General features: G+C 41.1%; 1 protein-coding gene across 10 annotated transcripts in view; it reads right to left on the bottom strand.

The window, feature by feature from the left end:
* The window catches only part of SDCCAG8 (SHH signaling and ciliogenesis regulator SDCCAG8), a 250,106-nt gene that overhangs the window by 170,920 nt on the left and 55,712 nt on the right, over positions 1-23,474 (bottom strand). For all 10 annotated transcript variants that reach the window (XM_070474379.1, XM_070474381.1, XM_020905022.2 and 7 more), the window contains 2 exons: positions 16,396-16,534; positions 7,708-7,860 (listed from right to left, as the gene is read on the bottom strand). In XM_070474379.1, coding sequence (XP_070330480.1) covers positions 7,708-7,860; positions 16,396-16,534 — 292 coding nt within the window. The remainder of the gene's footprint in view (positions 1-7,707; positions 7,861-16,395; positions 16,535-23,474) is intronic.

Raw genomic sequence — 23,474 nt, 5'->3', positions numbered from 1 at the left:
TGATAGGGGAAGACAGTAATTATTACCAAGCTCCTGTAGCCTATTACTATCAGCCCTTTTCATCAGCCAACATACTGAACTGGCAAAAACACACTCCCTCTTACTCGGTGGAACCCCAGGGCATGACTAGACTAATAGAAACTATTTTCCACACCCATCGACCAACCTGGGGCGATATAATGCAATTGCTAGCATCCCTCTTCAGTACAGAAGAAAGATATAGGCTCAACACTGAAGTGAGGAAGTAGTTACAGGAGATGGTTCCTGAGGGCACTGCTAACCCAGAGAGGTGGATAGAGCAAGTCTTTTCGACTGACAGACCTAATTGGGACTACAATAGAGAGGAGGGAAAAATCCAATTAGACAGATACCAGAGAGCGATTATACAAGGACTTAAAAGCGGAGCCCGGAGGCTGATGGACATGTCAAAACCGGCCAGAATAGTTCAGAAGGAGAATGAGTCACCTTCTGAATTTTACGAGAGACTTTGTGAGGCCTACAGACTCTATACACCCATAGATTCAGAAGCTACGGGCTCCCAAATCGTTATCAATTCGTTGTTTATCTCACAAACATTTCCTGACGTAAAACGAAAGCTTCAAAAGACCGAGGGAGTTCTATCCATGTCTAGTTCTCAGCTGATTGAAATAGCAGATAAGGTGTTCCAGAATAGGGACACGGAAAAAGAAAAGAAATACGAGAAAAGGTATAAAGACGAGCAGAGGAGAATAGATGGGAGGTTTGCAATGTTGGCTGCTGCGCTTGGAAAGTCTTCCAAAGACTTTTCCACCACCAGAGGAAAGAAACCCCCCTAGCCTCGAGGTCAGGACAGCCCTCCAACCGGTCCCAGTGGAGGCCTTGGGCTCCATTACAGCCAAATCAATGCGCCCGATGCCATGGGTTCAGTCACTGGAAGAATGAGTGCCCAGAAGGAAGAAGGGAGAATAAATCCCTCCCAGTTGCAGAACTCACTAACACAGAGACTGAATAGGGATGCCGGGTCTCAAAGACATCAGGTCCCCGACAGCCCATGGTAACTTTAAAAATTGGGGACCAAGACACTGACTTTATGGTGGACACCGGAGCAGAATTGTCTGGGTAACTAAGCCTGTGGCGCCACTGTCTAAAAGGACCGCCGCCGTAACTGGGGTTTTGGGAGAAGAAATGGTTAAGTCGTTTTGCCAGCCCAGGAAATGTCAGATGGGGGGTCACCAAGTGACTCATGAGTTCCTCTATATCCCTGAGTGCCCAGTACCCCTGCTAGGGAGGGACTTACTCTCCAAGCTAGGAGTACAAGTGACTTTCTCTCCTGAAGAGAGGCCCACTTTTTGGGTGAGCACAAAAACTTACTTACTCTCCCTCTTTGTGCCCCCTCAAGACGGATGGAGGTTACATGAGCCCCCTGGAGATAGATAAGACAAGGCAACAGAGTTGGAGAAAAGGCTAACTCAGCTGTTCCCTGAGGTCTGGGCTGAAGATAACCCCCCTGGGCTAGCCAGACACCAAGCCCCTATAATAATAGAATTCAAACCAGGCACCACCCCGGTGAGAAAGCGTCAATACCCAATACCCACAGAAGCCCGGATCGGGATTCTGCCTCACATCAATAGGCTTAAGCAGGCAGGCATCCTGGTGGAATGTCAATCAGCCTGGAACACACCAATCTTGCCAGTAAAGAAGGAAGGAGGACAAGACTATAGGCCTGTACAGGATCTCAGATTGGTCAATCAGGCCACTGTAACTCTGCACCCGACTGTCCCAAACCCCCATACCTTGCTCAGCCTCCTCCCACCTAAGGCAAAGATCTGTACTTGCTTGGACCTCAAAGATGCCTTTTTTTGTATATGCCTAGCACCTGCGTCAAAACCCACCTTTGCCTTTCAATGGGAGGACCCCATTGGAGGCAATAAGCAGCAGCTCACCTGGACCTGCCTCCTGCAAGGGTTCAAAAATGCCCCAACCATCTTTGGAGAAGCCTTGGCCTCGGACTTGGAAGCTTTCCAGCCTGAAAGGTATGGATGTTGGCTCCTGCAGTATGTGGACGACATATTGCTGGCCGCCGAGACCTGGGAAGAATGCTGGGAAGGGACCCAAGCGCTCCTCCAATGGCAGAGGCGGGATACAGAGTGTCGAGGAAAAAAGCACAAATCTGCAAGGAGGAGGTAAGGTATTTGGGGTTTGTCTTAAGGGAAGGCACAAGGTTGCTAGACCAATCTAGAAAAGAAGTAATTCTGAGGCTCCCCACACCTAAGACTCGGCGGCAAGTCAGGGAGTTCCTAGGGGCCACGGGATTCTGCAGGATTTGGATTCCAAGGTATTCTCAAATAGCCCAGCCCCTATTTGAGCTCCTGACAGGGCCTGAAGAGAATCCAGTAAATTGGACTGAGAAACAGCAGAAAGCCTTTGAGGAGCTAAGACTAGCAATGACCTCTGCCCCCACCTTGGGATTGCCAGACCTCACCAAACCATTCACCTTATATGTGCCCGAGAAAGATAAAACAGCCATGGGGGTTTTGACTCAAACTTTGGGAACATGGGACAGGCCAATAGCTTATTTTTCAAAGCGACTTGATAATGTTTCCACCGGGTGGCCTAGCTGTCTGCGGGCAGTGGCCGCGGTCGCCTTACTGGTACGTGAAGCCACAGCTGACTTTCGGCCAGGATCTAATCGTAAAGATCCCACATGAAGTCAACACCCTCCTTCAAGGAGACCCCCACAAATGGCTGTCAAATTCCCGGATTATTCAATACCAGGGACTCCTATGTGAAAACCCCAACCTCCATATCGAGCCTTGCCAGGGTTTAAAACTGGCAACGCTTCTCCCAATGGGAGAGGGAGGACCTACTCATGATTGGAAGGAAGTCTCAGAGGAGGTCTATGCTAGCTGTCCAGACCTCCGAGACAGGCCAATTTCAAATCCTGACTGGACTCTGTATACTGATGGCACCAGCCTGGTAAAGCTAGGACAGAGACTGTCAAGCCATGCTGTAATCACAGAGACGACTGTTATCGAGGCCGGCCCCTTACCACAGCACTGGTCAGCCCAACGAGCTGAGTTATGGGCCTTAGTCCGGGCACTGCAGTTGTCAAAGGGCAAAAGAGTGAACGTCTACACCAACTCCTGGTATGCTTTTGCTACACTCCACGTACATGGGGCACTATACCGGGAGAGAGGCCTTCTAACAGCCAATGGAAAGGACATTAAGAATAAGGAGGAGATCCTGACTCTGCTAGACGCTGTCTGGAGTCCCACAGAGGTAGCAGTCATGCATTGCTGTGGGCACCAGAAGGAAGACACCCCACAGGCTCAAGGAAATAGGCTGGCTGATGAGACCGCCAGACAGGCAGCCGAGGACAGAAAGGAATCCGGGGAAATCCCCATGAGAACATTTGTCCTAGCTGAGCTACCCGAGCTGGCCCTAGACTCCCCAACATACGCCAAGGCTCAAAACCAGCTAGCTGAAGCGGAGGGGGCCACCAAAACAGAGAAAGGATGGTGGGAGCTACCAGGTGGTAGGCTACTAGTGCCCAAAGGGATGGCTCCCTCTCTGGTGAGCCCAGCTCATCGTATGACTCACCTAGGACATGACAAATTGGAGGAATTGATCCAACGGTATTTTCTGGTTCCTCACCTCTCTTCTCTATGTAGAACGGAATCCCAAAATCTGCTCTCAGATTAACGCTGCTCCAGGGTGCAGACCAAAACCCCCAGGTATCCAACTAAAAGGTACCCTTCCCTTTGAATATCTGGAAGTGGACTTCACTGAGATGAAACCACATCGCCATTTTCGTTACCTGTTGGTCTTAGTATGTACATTCACGGGATGGGTGGAGGCCTTCCCCACCCGATGAAAGAGCGTCAGAAGTGGCTCAGAGCCTGCTTAGGGAAATAGTTCCTTGATTTGGATTCCCCACCAGCATAGGATCAGATAATGGCCCAGCCTTCATATCGGATCTGATCCAACAAGTAAGTAAGGCCATGAATATAAAATGGAAGTTACACATTGCCTACCGGCCTCAGAGCTCCGGAATGGTAGAACGAACTAACCGGACACTAAAGGAGACACTTTCTAAATGGATTATAGAAACTGACTGTTCCTGGGTGGATTTATTTCCCATGGCCTTGCTCAAACTCAGGATGACCCCACAGCCCCATGGCTACTCTCCCTACGAAATTGTGTATGGGAGGCCTCCTCCCATAATAAGACAGGTAACAACTGATATACTTCAGGTAAGAGGAGAGGGGATATCACAGCAGATGGAACAACTAGGTAAGGTAATTAATCAAGTAACTGGGTTTGTGCAAGAAAGAATATCGTTCCCCTTGGGGGAGCAAATGCATGAGTTATACCAGGGGACCAGGTATGGGTGAGAGACTGGAAACGTAACACATTAGCCCTCCGATGGAAAGGTCCATATACTGTTGTTTTAACCACCCCTACTGCAGTTAAAGTTGCAGGCATTGCCCCTGGGATCCATCACAACGGAGCGAAGAAGGCATACCATGCTGACCCGGAAGATGCCAAGTGGACCACCCAGAAGGACCCCACTGGCCCACGGGAAACCAAGATCATTATGAAGAGGAAGAAGAATGCGAGGTCCCGGACGGGCCCTCTCTAGTATGGAGCTGGGTAAACGACTCCTAGTACTCGGCTTCACCAACGCAATTCTGAACCTGACCACTGTTCCTGCACAGGACAACGTCTTCATCTCATGGGCACATTCTTACATGGACTTCCACAACTCCTCCAACTGTTGGGTATGTGGCGCTATGCCCCTGTCAGTAATGGACGGACTCCCATGGTGGGTATCGCCACTATGTTATGGGGACTTTATACCATTGTGCTCCTTCTTGGAACAACAGAAAGGAACTTTCCTTTCTCTCACCAATCATAACCTTTCTTTGCTCTCCTGGTGTCAGAAAAAGCCATCAATGGGCTGGGGACATAGGGTTACATTTAACATGAACACTAGTCTTACGGAGGTAACAAAGGCTTATACCTCATATATGAAAAATAAAAAGGAGAGTGGCTCCCTTACAAAGGAGGGACAGGCCTCCCGGTACCTTGAGCAATACTACCAGGTCTGGGATGAATATTTCTGGATGATTCCTGAGAAAGGACAGTTGATTACTCCCGCTACTATTTGCTGGGAACAAAAAGAACACAAAGTTGGATTTGGAGACCACCTCTTAGACCCAAAAGAATGAAAATATATGGGTTATTTGTCCCCTGAACAATGTAAACAAATCTTGGAAGTTACCTATCACCCCAATCGGTCTGCTCAGTGGCCTGGTTCCGACTGGAAATATAATCCCGGAATCCGTTGAGTAGCCCACAACAGGACCCAGTGGCTCTGTGGGCTTAACTTATGGCCATGGTTACCAGTTGGCTGGGTAGGGCGTTGCACACTAGGATTTGCTTTCGCCCATGGCAGTATCAAGCCTAGCCTACACCAACCTCCAGTAAACCTGCCCTATCTGCATGCAAGATGGACACGATCTGTGTTCCAATGGTATGACTATCTTGCTGCCTTGTTTGTACCCTCTATAGGGACAACGGATATCATGGTTAGGGTAGAGGCCTTAACTAATTTCACTAAACAGGCCCTCTTAGACAGTTCAAAAGCCATTCAAGCCTTGAACGAAGAACAAATTCAGATGAGGAAGGCAGCAATTCAAAATAGGATGGCATTAGACATACTCACAGCAGCCCAGGAGGGGACTTGCGCCATAATTAAAGCCGAATGTTGTGTATACATCCCTGACCTGTCTGGAAATGTATCTACTGCCTTGGAGGATATGCAAAATCAAGTGAAAGCCATGTCTAATGAAAATATTCCCTTTTGGACTTCGGTCCTGTCCTGGGTAGAGGGAGACTGGTGGAAAACTACTGCTACTGTTGTCATAATCATTCTCATCATACTGCCTCTTACAATGCCTTGTGAATTTTGAAACCCAGAGGTTAATAGTATTCTCTCATGTGGGTAGCCGGAGGGCTAGGGACAATATATCGCAATAAATGATGCTCGTTACAGAAACTAGGAGCATCAGGAGCGGGTAATGAAGAAGGAGTTCATAGCGTCTGGACTCCAATTTAGGCCTGTTCATGCTGATCGTGCTCGGCCACCTCTCCAGTGGACTCTGAACTCTGTGTTTAGTGTCTATGGAAATGACAACAGAAGGATAAGTCTCCCTCAGGACAGGGGAATCTTGAAGATCATATCCAGGTTACTCATCACCTAAGAGAACAGACACTAATCACCCCTTCCTCCAGACAGGCCATAAATTTTTCTGTACCTATTGGAGTGTAACCTCGTGTTTATTGATTATTGGCTAATTGTTTAACTGTCTGAGCACATGGCACATGAGTGATGGGGTTATTGGGATTGTATTTACCCTTCCTTAGTTTATGTAACTCTCAAGGAATTTGGGGTGGTGGGTTCGGACACGTACACCTGGGGTATAAAAGATTTTCACAAATGTTGCTTGGGGTCCTTGGCTAAGAGGAGATTCTGCCTTGGGCCCGCCGGTGTAATGAACTGCATTTCACTATCTGCATTGTCCTTCTGAGTGAGTTTGTTTCCCAGAACGTGTGGCTACAATAGACTGACCTGTAAGTTAAGTTTTGACAGGCACAATTTTTTTAAAAAAGGATAAGAAAACAAGGGAGTTTACATTGCCTCACATACCTGTATGACTTAAAACTCACTGGGCAGAATTTGTGATTTTTCTTTTTATATAGCTTCAGGCTTACACATTGCTGTGCATACAGCAGATAATCAGTAGATATTTGCTGAATGAGTTAATTTTCAAATCTTGGAATATTATAAGACAGCACTTACAGTATAAGGTGTGAGACTGCTTTGAACAAACAGAACATGTAACCATTGTTTGGGTTACTTCAAGGACCACATCTTGCTCAGTTTTGCTCTACTATAGCAATTAATAGCAATTTTAAAACTAGATTCCACTGAACTCTATACTCCAGTTTGTTAGTTTTTCAAACACTGCCCATCTCATATTATCTGTTCCTTTTGCCTCTAATTTCCCTCTTCCACTTATTCATCATGTAATTTGTTCAGTTCATTTCAGTCACTCAATCGTGTCTGACTCTTTGCTACCCCTCGGACTGCAGCACGCCAGGCTTCCGTGTCCATTGCCAACTCTCGGAGCATGCTCAAATTCATGTCCATCAACTTGGTGATGCTATCCGACCATCTCATTTTTTTTGTAATTTGTCAGAACCTATTTTATAAAAAGCATATCATCACTTTTTTTGGCTACTTGGTTTCTTACAAGTGTTTTATCTTCTTAATGTCTAATTTGGGAGTGGGGGGATGAAATGAAAGGGTAATCTCTCCTTAATTTAACCAAGGTTGAACTAAAATATGGATATCTGCAGAGCACCTGCTCTCCTCTGACAAACGGAGAGGGACTCAAACAGAATGGCAGCATTAGAATATATTTCACAATTTCCTATCATGAAATCTACTTATTTTCTTTGGAAAGGTCAGAGAATATAACTTTTATTGAGAAATACATTGAGAATAGAAAAATTTTATGAACTCTAATTAATAAACAACTTGAATACTTAAAATATTTAAACATTTAAAGATCATTCAAGAATTGCAGACTGCAGACTCATCAATTACATCACAAAAACACTTCCTCTGCAATGTGGATAACAAATTGAACTCTTAAGTACCTTTGAGCCCATGTCTTCTCTTTCTTTTGTTATTTCTTTTTTCAACATCTCTTTCTCAAAGGCTCTTTTTTCTTGCTGAGATGCAAGTTCTTTCTCAAGTCGGTCTGCCTGCCTCTCCAGCTCATTTTTCAACTGTTCGCATTGGATCAAAGCCTGCCAGAATAAGACAGAGTGAAATGGAACCATAGAATTTAGAAGAAATATGGGGGAAATGAGACAATTGAGCTTTAATAATATTTAAAATAGTTACAACTTAATGTAAAGTCAAAGAAAAGAATATTTTTATATTTGTTTGTCAATACTACTTGGTGATTCAAATATTACATATATTCAAAAGTTACAGTTATTCACATATTTGTTTTCACAATTAAGGCTATATTAACTAATCAACTAAGAAAATCCAAGCAACAAAGCATGATAAAGGCCACAGAGGAGTTTCAATTTTATAAAAGGGGATCAGAAAATGTTCTAATATCTTTAATTATATATCATTTTTATACTATAAGAAATATATAAGTATCTAATTTAACTGATTTTTCATTTGGACATGGTTAAAAATTATTTGCACTTTAAATGATAAATATCAAAATTTTAAGATGAGATGTGTTTGTCATTACCTAAAGGCATCTATTATTTAACACACAGTAATCAAATTTCCTTAAATATAAGTAAGATAAGGTTTGGTTCACTCTCCTTACACACATAGCTAAAGTAAAAATTAGGTAATAATCAAATTTCAGTAAGGAAAGACTCAAAACAGCATTTACTACCTAGTTTTATAAAATGAGAAGTCTCATTTCATTTTGGCAATTTAAAAGTTGGTAATTGTCCTTTAGACTAAATTTCCAGAATTTATACTAAATTCTGTGTTTCCAGAAATAAGAACTCTCTAATTTCCTTTTGGCTATATTCAGAGTATCTTTATGTATAACACTCAATAAAAAATTGAATTAAAACTCTCAAGAGAAAAAAAACAATACAATTAAGGTGCTTGACTTATTAACAGAAAAATCTAAGTCATACTATGGTTTCTTAGTCTTATCCCATGTCTCCTCCCAATATCCTCCTCTCTCAACCTCTATGTTGTTCCCTTGAACTGAAAGAAAGAAACTGAAGCCTTATATGACTTATATACTGTATGCTTATAATTTGATAGTCACAGTCGTTGTTAATGGAGATGGAAGTAGTCTCAGTAAGCACTGCAAAGTTTTATGCATTGCTATGCTTCCCTCTGGTGAAAGCTATAGTAAATACAGACAGTAAGTACTTAGGATATATGAATTTTCTTTCTTTTATCAAGAACTCATTAAACTCTAACTTCTTTCAAGCTCTTCTGGAAATGTTCTATACTCCCAGGCATAAAATGTGAGGATAAAATGCAATTGTCTCAGATTAATTGATAAACAAATACAATGCCTAAAAAAAAAAGATTCTCCTAGGGAGTTAGTCCCAAATTCAATTCTAGTTGAAAATGTTTGGAAGATAAAATTTTACAACCTAATAAAAGCATTCATAAGGTTCACTGGCACACGACTATCATGAAAGAATAAAATGATTATAGAATATAAACTAGTATATCTAATCAGAAGGTTTTTCATTGAATAAGAACTCAGGAATCAACCTTAATAGGTACAAGAACAGTGGAAGGAACTGCTGAAGATCAGGCTAACATGAAGAACAACGAAAGAGTCAATTCAAAGAATTTAATCAGTTCAGCAACAAGGAACAGTAAATGATCCTGACAGGTAAAAGGCCTAGTGCCAAAATGATATAAGCACAAGTGAGAAGCTATAAATCACATAAACAAAATATGTTGCTGAAGACTTGGTTTTGTGGATGGCCTTCTATGAGAAGTAGCTACCACTGAGAGGTGATGATGAGTATGAAAGCAGTAATGAAACACTGAATAAAAGTAGTAGGTTAAAAACTGGATACTGATCACTCTTGGTTTGTAACCAGTGATCCCATATAAAAATACCTTTTAGTTTTACTGTTTTCATTTTAATATATATTCCTGGTCACAGTGAAGGAAATATTAACTAACACTTGGAATTAGAAAAGTTATTTAATCTTACAACAGACCTCATATACAAGATTTGGTTCTACTAAACAAATATGTATACATTCTTTCCATTAGGGCTTCCCTCAGTTGGTAAAGAATATGTCTGCAATGCAGGAGACCCCGGTTCGATTCCAGGGTCGGGAAGATCCCCTGGAGAAGGGATAGTTACCCACTCCAGTATTCTTGGGCTTCCCTTGTGGCTCAGCTGGTAAAGAATCTGCCTGCAATGTGGGCGACCTGGGTTGGATCTCTGGGTTGGGAAGATCCCCTGGAGAAGGGAAAGGCTACCCACTCCACTATTCTGGCCTGGAGAATTCCATGGACTCTGTAGAGTCCATGGGGTTGCAAAGAGTCAGACACAACTGAGCAACTTTCACTTTCACTTTTTTCTTTCCATTTAAGCTTTGTCTTTAAATTCTAAGACTCCTCTCTTAGTTTTCAGAATCCCAGATGATTCAGTACTCCTTGATTATACTCTATATAACCATTTAGTAAAGGCATATAACTGAATCCTCAATGACTAAGTCAAGGAACGGCCTCCTAAAATTAACTGATAGATCTTCACAGGTGACCATGTTAATTTGGGATCTGCAGCTGCCATTTCTCCTAGTAGTCCCCAAGGTCGTGGCTCCTTCTTTTCCCTGAGCACAACCCCTTTCTTGGTGGAAATGGCTGTAGGTCTTGGGGAGTTGGGGGCTTAGACAACCTTCTTCCTTTTGCCCCCTTGGTTTGAGGTATTCAAAATTCAAATAAAGGCTAATGCACCTTATTTCAGTTTTTGTTAAAAATGACCTAAAATGCAGTGACCTAGATGGGAAACCTGTGTGCATGCTAAGTCACTTCAGTCATGTCTGACTCTTCGACCCTGTAGACTGTAGCCTGCCAGGCTCCTCTGTCCATGGGGAGTCTCCAGGCAAGACTACTGGAGTGGGTGCCATGCCCTCCTCCAGAGGATCTTCCAACCCAGGGATCAAACCTCCATCTCCTGAGGCTCCTGCATTGCAGGTGGATTCTTTACCACTGAGTCACTTCCTACTGGGGGAAGCCCTTTATATATATATATATAGACACAAACTATGGGAGATAGTGAAGGACAGGGAAGTCTGGTGTGCTGCAGGCCATTGGGTTGCAGAGTCTGACACAACTTAGCGACTGAACAACAACAACAACAACAACATATATAGACACACATACATCCTTTATTCACATTCTTTTCAAGCAAACTAGTCTGTGTCTGCAAGTCTATTTCTGTTTCATAGATAAGTTCATTTGTGTCATGTTTTAGATTCCACATACAAGTGACATCATATGGTATTTGCCTTTTTTAAAAACTTTTTATTTTGTATTGAGGTATAGCTGATTAACAATGTTGTAATAGTTTCAGGTGAACAGTGAAGGGACTCAGCCATATATATACACATACCCATTCTCCCTCAAACTCCCTTCCCATCTAGGCTACCACATAACATTGAGCAGAGTTCCATGGAACTCTGTTTGATATAATATTTATGAAATGTAATTGCTTCCACTTATTTAGCATGCAATATGCAAAATATAACACTAGATGGCAACAAATGTTAAGGAACTATAAGAACAAAGTAGCCATTTCATAATGCAGTAATAAAATAGTTGATTTTAAAATCAAAATATATATGCTGTTTTGATTTTTACTCTCAAAAAGTAAAATTCCTAATATGTTTTACTATATCTTAATGATAATTATTATACTTGCACTGCATTTTGTAAACTGCTTAGAAATCAATCCTGGCATAAATACTAACTCAGTGAAAAACAGATTCACGATACACAATAGGCTTTCTACTTATTAAGCACTGAAATATTAATCATAAAAATTATTTAAAAAATTCATACTAGTACTTAAAGTTAATAGTTAACTTTATTTCAATTCAACAAACATTTATGGTACAATTAATATGTAAATAGCCATTGTGAAGAATACAGTGATAGATGTGACAGGCCTGGTTTTTAAGGTCTTCTCATGGAGAGAACTATGTACACAGCCACAAAAATTATACACAGCTCATTAGGAATACAGAGAAGGAAGGGATTAATTCAAACAAGAAGGGGTTGGAAAAAACTTTTGGGAAGACTGCCACCTGAGATGACTCTCATAGATTGAATAGGTATTTCACAGATGAATATAGTGCAGAAAAGTACAACATGAGCAAATTCATGGAAAGAGTTGATATAGGTCACATTACAGAAACAGCACAAGTTATATGAAACGTGTACTAAAAGATAAGGCTAGAAAAGTTAGAGTAGGACCACATTGTGAAAGACCTGGAAGGTTATGCTAAGGATTTGTCTTTTATTCTACTGCAAGGGGAGAGCTGCCCGAATAGGGAGATTTACAATTTAGGAAGACTTTGGCAGTAAAATGAAAGATATACTGGGGTTCAAAGAGACCTGAGGGAGACCAACAGGTTATTCTAACAGGCCACATAGGCTGCATAAGAGTACATGAAGACTTGAACCAGGGCAAAGGTACAGGAATGGAAGTTGCAGGGATAACTTAGTGAGGGTCTCTGAGGAGAAGGTGCGAGTTTGGTAACGGATTGGATATTGAGAGTGAAAAATGGGGAGGAGCCAAGGTATTTTAAATGATCTAAGCCAGAACTGTTGGTAAGATGATAATATCATTATCTGAAAGAAGATAATATGGAAAATTGTAGAAGGAAAAGGAGTGACAGACAGTAAGGAGGAGAGAATTAACATTGGAGTTTCAGATGCTAATGGCGTATCGTCCATATAAAGAGATCCAGTGGCAGCTATAAATGTAGGTCTGGGGCACAGGGGAGCTGCTAGAGCTAAAGACACAATGTGGGAGTGTTCAGTGAGAGGAAGACACAAAGTCCTGGAAATTAGGGCAACATGGGTGGAAGTCTAGGAACAAAATGAGGAATATCTGCATTCTAGGTGTGTGGAAAACAAGTTAAAAGGCATGTGGAAGAGTAGAGAAGAGCAATGCAAAGATGACCCACAGAATGAAATACCAAACTAATCAAGGAGAAAAGATGTTATACTAGGACAATTAATGGCTTACTGGAGTTGAGTCAAATGAGGACTAAGATGAAGTCACTGGGTTCAGCAATCAGGAAGTGACTGGTGACCATAAAGTGACCAATTCAGTAGTATGAAATCAGACTACAATTTGTTGAAAGCTCGACTGCAATGTGTTCAAGTGAATGGAAAGCTACAAAGGTAAAAACAATGGAGAAGGAAGGATGGAAGATATAAGAAAGATATGATAACAAATGGTTTAGGGTCCCTGAAACCTTGGGAGTAGGAGATATCAAGAGCTGGGAGAGATTCATCTTGGAAAGTAAGAGGACCAGATAAGCAAGAAAACAATGAGAAGACACATTTGCGAGATGATGTTTTGAAGAGCCTCTTGTCAGTTGGTTGTGATCTCAGTTATAGGAGGTCAGCTATGAGAGTGAGGTGCTTAGTTGGGAAAATGAAGAAAGTAAAAATTGTTTGTTAAGTCAACAAATAGATATTAAAAAAAAAACTTGCAATTAGTAATTGATTGGAAGCCAGGTATAAAAGAGAGGATGACATCCAGGTTTCCAATTAGGACATGACAGTGGACAAAAGTGCCGTTCAGTAGGGAAAGAATACAGCTATCTTGATGGAGTGAATGTAATTAGTTTAGCTTGAAATTGTAAAATTCACATCTAAGTGGAAAGGGAAGAGGGCCAGCCTGGAGGTAATAGAGAAAACGAGGTATGTGAGGAGGTAGAAGAGGACACTGAATAGACTTAACTGAGACAGGGAGGAGGAGAAAAGGCTCTGGTCAGAGAGGTCAGTTTTAGAGTTTGAGATCTCAGGGACACTTCGGTTCAGGTGGGAGTCACAGCGGAACAGAAAGAATCTTGGAGTTACGGAAGACGGAGCGTGCTGGGGACTAAGATGCTGCATATGTTAACAGCACGGATGTTGAAACCCTTCAGAATGATGAAAAGAGGCAGAGTGGAGGATGCTATGAACTGAATGTTTGTGCTTTTCCAAAATTCATATGTCGAAACTTAACCCTAACATGATGGACTTAGATAGTGGGCCCCATGGGAGGGGATCAGGTCATGAAAGCAGAGTCCTCATGAATGGGATTATGCCCTTATAAAACAGACGCCAAAGAGTTCTCTTGTCCCTTCCCCCATGTGAAGACATAGTGAGAAGACAGAAAGTGAGCTCTGACCAAACACCAAATCTGTTGGTGCCACGATCTTGAACTTCCAGAATTGTGAGAAATAAATGTTCTTTGTTTAAGCCACCATGTCTAAGGTATTTTCATTATGTTAGCCTGAAAGGACTTAGACAAGAGAAAAAAAGGGTCAGAGGTTAAGTTGTTAAAAAGTGTCAAAGATCTTACAATTATTTTATAAATCCAAGTATAAAAGGGATGATTTTTTAAAAATGTGTCAAATAGTATCTTCTAGATTGAGTGTTTAAATCGATTAAAATTAGAGAGAGGAGAATCAGTGATGATTTCAAAGAGAAGTGGTAACCTAATTTCAAAGAGGAATTAAGCAGGACTTCCTGGTAGTCTAGTAGATAAGACTCCACGCTCCCAATACAGGGGGCCTGGGTTTGATCCCTGGCTGGGGAACTAAGATTCCCACGTACTGCAATTAAGCCTGCCTACTGCAACTACCAAGCCCGCCCAGTCTAGAGCTCACACACCACCACTAGAGAGGTCCATGAGCCACAATAAACAGTCTGTGCACCACAGCAAGCACAGGCAAAAGAAGTTTCATATAATAAAAGTAGAAATGTAATAAAAGTAGAAAAAAACCTATTTTTAAAAAAAGAGGAATAAGGAGTAGGTACCATAGAAAACTAAGATCATGGCATCTGGTCCCATCACTTCATGGGAAATAGACGGGGAAACAGTGGAAGCAGTGTCAGACTTTATTTTTTTGGGCTCCAAAATCACTGCAGATGGTGACTGCAGCCATGAAATTAAAAGATGCTTACTCCTTGTAAGGAAAGTCACGACCAATCTAGATAGCATATTAAAAAGCAGAGACATTACATTGCCAACAAAGGTCTGTTTAGTCAAGGCTATGGTTTTTCCAGTGGTCATGTATGGATGTGAGAGTTGGACTGTGAAGAAAGCTGAGCGCTGAAAAATTGATGCTTTTGAACTGTGGTGTTGGAGAAGACTCTTGAGAGTCCCTTGGACTGCAAGGAGATTCAACAAGTCCATCCTAAAGGAGATAAGTCCTGGGTGTTCATTGGAAGGACTGATGCTGAAGCTGAAATTCCAATACTTTGGCCACCTCACGCGAAGAGTTGACTCATTGGAAAAGACCCTGATGCTGGGAGGGGTTGGGGGCAGGAGGAGAAGGGGACGACAGAGGATGAGATGGCTGGATGGCATCACCAACTCGATGGACATGAGTTTGAGTAAACTCCGGGAGTTGGTGATGGACAGGGTTGCGATTCATGGGGTCGCAAAGAGTCGGACACAACTGAGTGACTGAACTGAACTGAACCATAACAAAGGCCTGGAAATGGCAGTATGGGGTGATATGAACGCTAACCTCCTCCATCATAGCCAAATGAGATGAGATGAACAGCAAAGGGCTCCACTGGGGGTTTTGAGGGTCATAATACCAGCAAAGGGCAGCTAGAGTTCATTACAAATGAAGAAGTAAGAGTGTTTGAAGAAACAACAAAGTATATTAGGGTATTTGGTCAGAGTGAACATTACTTTCAAAAGGCACAGGGGCACTATGAAGGTCAAATGGTCTAGGAAGAGTTAAAGATGAACTGGACAGAGAGAAATGGATAAGGCAATGACTGAGGAGAAGTTTAATATGAAGTTGATTAGCCCAATAAAATAGTGATGCTACTATATGGCTTAGACCAATGCCATCTAAGAGCATTTGTTGTGATAATGGAAATGTCCTATATTACACTGACTAATGCAGTAATCACCTACATGTGGCTATTAGGTACTTCAAGTGTGGCTAGTGTGTCTACAGAAAACACACAGCAATTTTAATGGTTTAAGGTGTGGCCCCAAACAGCGATGAATCAACAGTAACCTCCTACTATTCAAAGTGCTTAGAACACTGCCTGATCACTGTGTTAACTATTACTGACATTATCATTACCATTAAATGTGTTTGACTTAAGCACACAACGGATACCAATTCACAGCTGAAGATGCTATTAAGTACATGTATATTATTACTGTGGTATATTTGAATGTTCTCAAAATTTCCCAGGGACAGAGAAAAAACATCTGTCTTCAGTCATATATGAACATACAAAAATAGGTCACTATGGGTGTTAATAGTTTCACTTAGCATTAAAAATTATTGGCAAATGAAAAGGTTAAGTATCCAACTCTCTCAAAGTACCATATTACATTGTACTGTTCTTTCAATAGTGATATAGCAAGAGAATTTTCAGAGGAATAAGAATTCGCCAAAGAGCAAATTTGTTTAATTTAGAAATTCAACACTAACAAACTGGTTTCCACTTTGTGTGTTTGGAAAAAAAGTTTAGTTATGGAGGATAACCAAATAAGTACTCAGAAAAGGAAAAAAAAAGGCAATTAAGGCATGCTTTCATTTTAATCTTATTAGACTTGCCTTAGTTTTTTCAAAACTGGCTTCCTCAGTCATTTTCACAGCTTGTTTCACCTGCTCATAAGCACTTGCTTCTCTTTGCTGCACCTCTGTCAAGCTGCTCCTCACGGAAACTAGCGCAGACATTAAGTCATCTCTTTCTCTGTCAGCACAAAAAGAACATTGAAAACAAGAAATGATCAAATGGTCAAGTATTCATAAGGCAGGGAGAAAAAAGCATTGATATGTATTAGAAGAAGAGCCAGGGCAGGCCAGCCCAGCACATGTTCAAGCACACCCCAGAGAAAGACCCTCTGCCCTCACTTGGTGAGGGGCAGGCAGAACGGCCAGAAGAGCAGGGAGCATTCATGGCAGGACTGCATCCGCGTGGGGAAACAGCCCATTGTGGACAGGAATGGCACATGAGGGCTGCAGAGGGAAGCCCAGAAAAGAGGAAATTAGCTAAAAAACTAAGTGTAGGTGGCAGAAAAGGAGAAACAAACTAATAAAGTAGTGAAGGTGTGAAGGTAGCTCAGTTGTGTTAGACTGTGACCCTATGGACTGGACGATACCGTCCATTGAATTCTCCAGGCCAGAATACTGGAGTGGGTAGCCTATCCCTTCTCCAGTGGATCTTCCCCACCCAGGAATTGAACTGGGGTCTCCTGCATTGCAGGTGATTCTTTACCAACTGAAGTATCAGGGAAGGTAGGAATCGTACCTCAAAGGAGAAGTAACCATGGTAAGAAGGGACTAATGAGGTTTCATTTACACTACTGGCTCTCCGCTCTACTAGAATGGACATATCTTTTTTTCCTCTCATCTTCCTTCACAACCCTCTTCTTGACACTTCTTGGCTTCCCTGTTGGCTCAGATGGTAAAGCACTTGCCTGCAATTCAGGAGACTCAGGTCCAATCCATGGGTTGGGAAGATTCCCTGGAGAAGGAAATGGCAACTCACTCCAGTATTCTTGCCTGGAAAATTCCATGGTTGGAGGAGCCTGGTAGGTTCAGTCCACAGAGTCTCAAAGAGTTGGACATGACTAAGCGGCTTCACTTATGAATGAAAAACTTTCACCTACTTATGAAAGTATTTCTTCTTTCAATGGGTAGTACTGTTAGATTACTCAAATACCTTGATTACATATAATGCTCATTACTTTACAAAATCTTACCCCCCTAGGTTTGATCATTGCCTGGCTCTACCCCCTTCTCAGCAATTCTCATAGCTATGTCACTTCAGTCATGTCCGACTCTGTGTGACCCCATAGACGGCAGTGCACCAGGCTCTGCTGTCCCTGAGATTCTCTAGGCAAGAACACTGGAGTGGGTTGCCATTTCCTTCTCCAATGCGTGAAAGTGAAAAGTGAAAGTGAAGTCTCTCAGTCATGTCCAACTCTGCGACCCCATGGACTGCAGCCTACCAGGCTCCTCCATCCATGGTATTTTTCCAGGCAAGAGTACTGGAGTGGGTTGCCATTGCCTTCTCCGATTCTCATAAAGCTAAGCTATTTCTTGGGGACAGAACTGAACTGAATGCCAAAATGCTTTGGCATGTAAAATGGCAGCAAGGTTCCAATCTCATGGATTAATTTAAGCAAATTCCACATAAAAGATTTCAGGATATCTGGAACTCATCCACTGGATAAAAATGATCAGTAGATCCCCCCAAAAGTGAGGTGGGAAACTTTCTATTAAAACAAAACAAACAAAAAAAGTAAGTTGGACTGTTATTTATGCTATTCCATGCTTTGCTAAAGACCTCAAGTTTTAAACTGTGATTTCAAATTCAGTTGAGGTAACTGCTGTAGCTTCCTTTTCATTACCAAGTTCTGAACTATTGCTAAACAGTCAACTGTGTAAACTATTAATAAAGAGTAAATTTTAAGGAGTCCTAACTTAAAAAATGAAATCTCTGAGTTTGAATTACTTTCAAAATTAACCAACATCTTGATTAAAAAATTTTCTTAAAAATAAAATAATTTAAACTATTTGTGGTATTTGGAAAACAGTCATATTTTAAAAAATATGTAATACTGAACAAAGTTACATTATTGACAGTTTCATAAAAGCTCTTTTTGTTTTTTTTTTTAAAGCTCTTTTTGTTAAAAAAAGAATAAATTGCTGCAAGTATCATAAAATTTGTGGGAGCATAGTGATCTTCATTTTAGAATTTTCTGATTTATTTATTTCCTATTTATTTTCAATTGAGAAAAATAATTTTTTTGTCTAAAGGAAATGAAAAAGGAGTGAATTATTTTGATCAAATATAATCAAACACAATAATTATGTGAAAAAGTGGAAGAATCAAAGCAAGATTATTCTGGTTGAATAAAAAATATTAAGTAAAATGCAAACAAAATCAAATTCATATTTATTTGCATTTCAGAAAAGGTTCTAACATAAAAGGGACTAGCTTCATTGAGAATATGCAATCCAACTAGAACCTGTGTTTCTAAGTAGAAAATAAAAATTTACTCTTAAGGATAACACGTCAACATCATATAGTTACCTTTCCTAAAGTTCTAGACCTTCTAAAACACCAGAATCACTATTCAATGATACTCTTAACTGTTCCTAATACTATACCACCATCAAACCTGAAGTTACAAATAAAAAGATTAACAAAAAACCTCAGAATATTTATTAACAGACAGGCCACAATAGGATCAAGTTTCTAACAAATTTGCTTCTTACAGGAGACTTACACTTAATTTATTTAAACTATTTCTAGTATACCCTCTTGCTGAGAGTAGTCTGTCACATAGTACATACTCAATGAAATAAATGACAAAAGAACAAATGAATGAATAATGACTTTGCTACTGGAGGGCATCAAGGAGGTTAAGCAAAATTTTGTCCCAGTTCTAATATTTTACAGTTAAAAAAATTTTTTTATGGCTTCAAAGTGTAGGGAATCTTAGTTCCCCAACAAGGGATTGAATCCATGTTCCCTGGCCAGGGGGGTGGGCGGTGGGGGGGGGGGGGAAACGTGGAGTCTTAACCACAAGACTACCAGGGAAGTCCCCTATGTCAAAATTTAAAAAGTCACTAGACTATTTAGAACTGGAAACAAAAGAGTTTAATTGCTCTGGATCAAAAATTTTTCAGAATATGAACTCACCAATTTCAGACTATTTAATGACAAAAAATCATCAAAGATAAACCCTCAAATACCGTGGTGGCTCAGACAGTAAATAATCTGCTTGCAATGCAGGAGAACCAGGTTCGATCCCTGGGTCAGGAAGATCTCCTGGAGAAGGAAATGGCAACCCACTCCAGTATTCTTGCCTGGGAAATCCCCTGGACAGAGGAGCCTGAAGGGCTGACTCCATGGGGTCACAAAGAGTCAGAGACGACTGAGCAACTAACACACACACACACACACACACACACACACACACACACTGATGTTTTGTTAAGGTCATCATTCAACAGTGAATCTGTAAAAGGATTGTACTAAAAATTCATGCAACCACTGGACTGACACACTCCAATTTTCTGTGGAAGAAATGTAATATATGTTTCAAGGTGGCCCTCAGACCATCTGAAAAGTTCAGGAGAGATACTTAAATCACACATATGCTTACAGGTGCCACTAACAATTTTGGCAATTTAGGACTATCTCAATTTGGCAATTTAGGGCTTCCCTGGTGGCTCAGATGGTAAAGAATCTGCCTGCAATGTGGGAGACCTAGGTTCAATCCCTGGATCTGGAAGACCCCCTGGAGAAGGGAATGCCTACCTGCTCCCAGTATTCTTGCCTGGATAATCCCATGGATGGAGGAGCCTGGCAGGCTATATATAGTCCATGGGGTTGAAAAGAGTTGGACATGACTGAGAGACTAACACACAGGACTATCTACTCAGTCACCGCATTTTTGTTTTATTTGTTTTGTTTCAACTTAACCAGCCCACATAACAAATAGCAAGCACTTGAAAAAACAACTCTGGGTATGCTAGCCCTGTCCTCAATATAAGGCTTCCCATGGGGCTCACTAGGTAAAGAATCTGCCTGTAATGTACGAGATGCAGGAGAGGAAGATTTGATCCCTGGGGTGGGAAGATCCCCTGGAGAAGAGCATGGTAACTAGATCCAGTATTCTTGCCTGAAGAATTTCATGGACAGAGAAGACTAGCAGGCTACAGTCCATGGGGCTACAGAGTTGAACTTGACTGAAGTGAATGAACATGCACGCAACATAAGGCTCTGCTTCCTGTCCCATTTCTATGTTCATCTGGTTGACACCTTCTTGAGTTTTTTCTCCTCTACTTGAGTCCCATGCTACCACTCATTATCTGTCCTTCAGAAATGGTCAGTTCTGGCTACCCAGATTACCTACTCAGTCAGCTGTAGTGCTGCTCCTAGTCCACAGTGCCAGCCTAAAGTCAGGCCTGAGCAAGCCTCTTACAGTGAGGAGTTGTACAAAGCTACATGATACATCAATGTGACAGTGAGAAGGCAGTTCTCCAAATTACCATCCCCCATGGCAAAAGTTCTTTAACTGCTTAAAAACACCAAGGGAATGTTTTGATGAGTGTGATGAAGGAGTTCTCCAACAAAGCAACCAATACAGCATTAATCCCGCAACATGCCATGATGCAGATGATAGAACAGCTGAGGCAGAAAATGAAGTAAGAAGCAGGGGTGTCGGTTCTAGGATGAACTAACAATCATGTAGTATTTAAGGAAACTAGTATTTAAGGAACCTAGAGCAACAATCAGAGCAAAAAGGACTGAGAAAGTCTCTGAATAATCTTGGCCAATGTTTATAACAAGGATAAGAGAGGAGTTGGTCTGATACATACATGAGCTTCATCTTGAAATATGGAGTACTCCATATTTAATTCCTTCAATTCCTAAGCTATTCCACAGTTATTAGCAGTTTTAAGCTTTATTAAACATCACTGCTTTTTAAAAAAAGTCTAGAAGGCTGACTACAACATTCCTTTGTTCCTCATTTCTGGGAGGTTCCCACTATAGTCTTTCTTTTTTTGGTTTTCTGTGTATGTGTGTAAGAGAGATGATGAATTCTCTTTTATTCTTAAGCAGTTAGTCTTAGTTTTTTAATTTTCTTTTGTAAAAACTGAAATACAGTTGCAAAGCAAGCTATACAGAAGATTGCCAATCACCCATTCCCAAATCACAAGCTGGACTGAAGTCCCAGGATAGTACCGTAGTAATTATTTCTGAAAAATACACTGAGGTTCCTTCAAGGCAATGTGAACTACAGATAGGAATTTAATACAAAGCAGTTCCATCTTGATTCCCATTTGAAAGTACTTTGATCATTAAGAAAGAAAGGTTACTGTTGCTCTTACCTACTTATGACATACTGAAGACTGAGTGAAAGGCAGAAATTAAGAAATACTATAAGGACTTCAAAGGGCTTCCCTGGTAGCTCAGACGGTAAAGCATCTGCCTATAATGCAAGAGACCCAGGTTTGATCCCTTGGTCAGGAAGATCCCCTGGAGAAGGAAATGGCAACCCACTCCAGTATTCTTGCCTGGAAAATCCCATGGACTGAGGATCCTGGTAGGCTACAGTCCACGGGGTCGCAAAGAGTCAGACATGACTGAGCAACTTCTCTTCACAAGGACTTCAAGCTATCTTTTAAAATATATCCAATAAACTCAAAAGTTGTTAAATTTTCTCTCCGAAAAGTTTCAAGGGTCCTAATAAAACATCACAAACATGGGCAGTCTGGTCTCCAAGTTGTGCCTGATCCTCTCCTTTTCAGCTATCCAATGTTGTATCAGGGGCTTCCCTGGTGGCTCAGATAGCAAAGAATCTGCCTGCAATGCAGGAGACCTGGGTTTGATCCCTGGGTCAGGAAGATCCCCTGGAGAAGGGAATGGCAATACACTCCAGTATTCTTGCCTGGATAATTTCATGGACAGAGAAACCTGGCGGGCTACAATCCATGGGGTCACAGAGAGTCGGACATGACTGAGCAACTAACACTTTCACTACTTTCACTAGTGTTGTGTCACATATATCATATATTACAAGCTAAAAAATCAACAAAGTAGCTTAAAATTGTTACCACAATACTACATTTTTCAATAGAGACCAAGACACACTTTTAATTTATCATATTTGGGATATAACTTCAAAAATTTCACATTAGAGTCATGCAGGAAATACTACAGTACAGTTCATTGAGGGTTCAGGCTTCTTAATTATGCTTAAAACTAGAAATCAAACCTAAAAAGTTTTGGCCACTCCTCAAAGTCAGCATAACATTCAATATTTAGCATTCCGCATTAGTAAATTGAAAGAAACTGAACACCAGCTTAGGCCATGGGAATAATACAAAGATTTTCATTGACAGTAAAAGTAGAAACCTTCCACAGTATACTGTTATTAAAGTAGAATATGAGTCAATGACATGCTGACAAAGCAGAAAATTGAACTGAAAAGGTTGACATTTATTTTAAGAGGCTAAGCACTGAAATTTAGGATAGAGACAAAGGAATATATAACTGGGCAAGAATCGAATTTCTAAATGACTGCCAGGCTTGGAATCAATGTAAACACTGCAGCTTCCTTTTAAGGCATTTTACTTATAACCCGGAAGGATAATATGAAATCAATATAATAGGAAAAGGAAACCCTGTTTTTTATTTGCTGACTGGTTTTTGCCTGACTAGTTTATCTTAGAATATCCTCTTCATCTGCATGACTTTGAATATGATTTTTCCATTTTAAAATTAATCTTTCATTACATTCTTCTTATAATAAATTAATTACCAATATGGTTAAAATTGGTAATTAAAATTTCAGTGTATTAAAAAGCAGAGACATCACTTTGCCAACGAAGTCTGTATAGTAAAGCTATGGCTTTTCCAGTAGTCATGTACACATGTGAGAGTTGGACCATAAAGAAGGCTGAGTGTCAAAGAATTGATGCTTCGAATTGTGGTGCTAGGGAAGACTCTGAAGAGTCCCTTGGACTGCAAAGAGATCAAACCAGTCATTCTTAAAGGAAATCAATCCTGAGCATTCATTGAAAGGACTGAAGCTGAAGCTCCAATACTTTGGCCACCTGATGCAAAGAGCTGACTCATTGGAAAAGACCCTGATGCTGGGAAAGACTGA

This window comes from Odocoileus virginianus, chromosome 11, assembly GCF_023699985.2.
Source record: "Odocoileus virginianus isolate 20LAN1187 ecotype Illinois chromosome 11, Ovbor_1.2, whole genome shotgun sequence".
NCBI lineage: Eukaryota > Metazoa > Chordata > Mammalia > Artiodactyla > Cervidae > Odocoileus > Odocoileus virginianus.
This window is presented reverse-complemented; position numbering and strand designations above follow the sequence as displayed.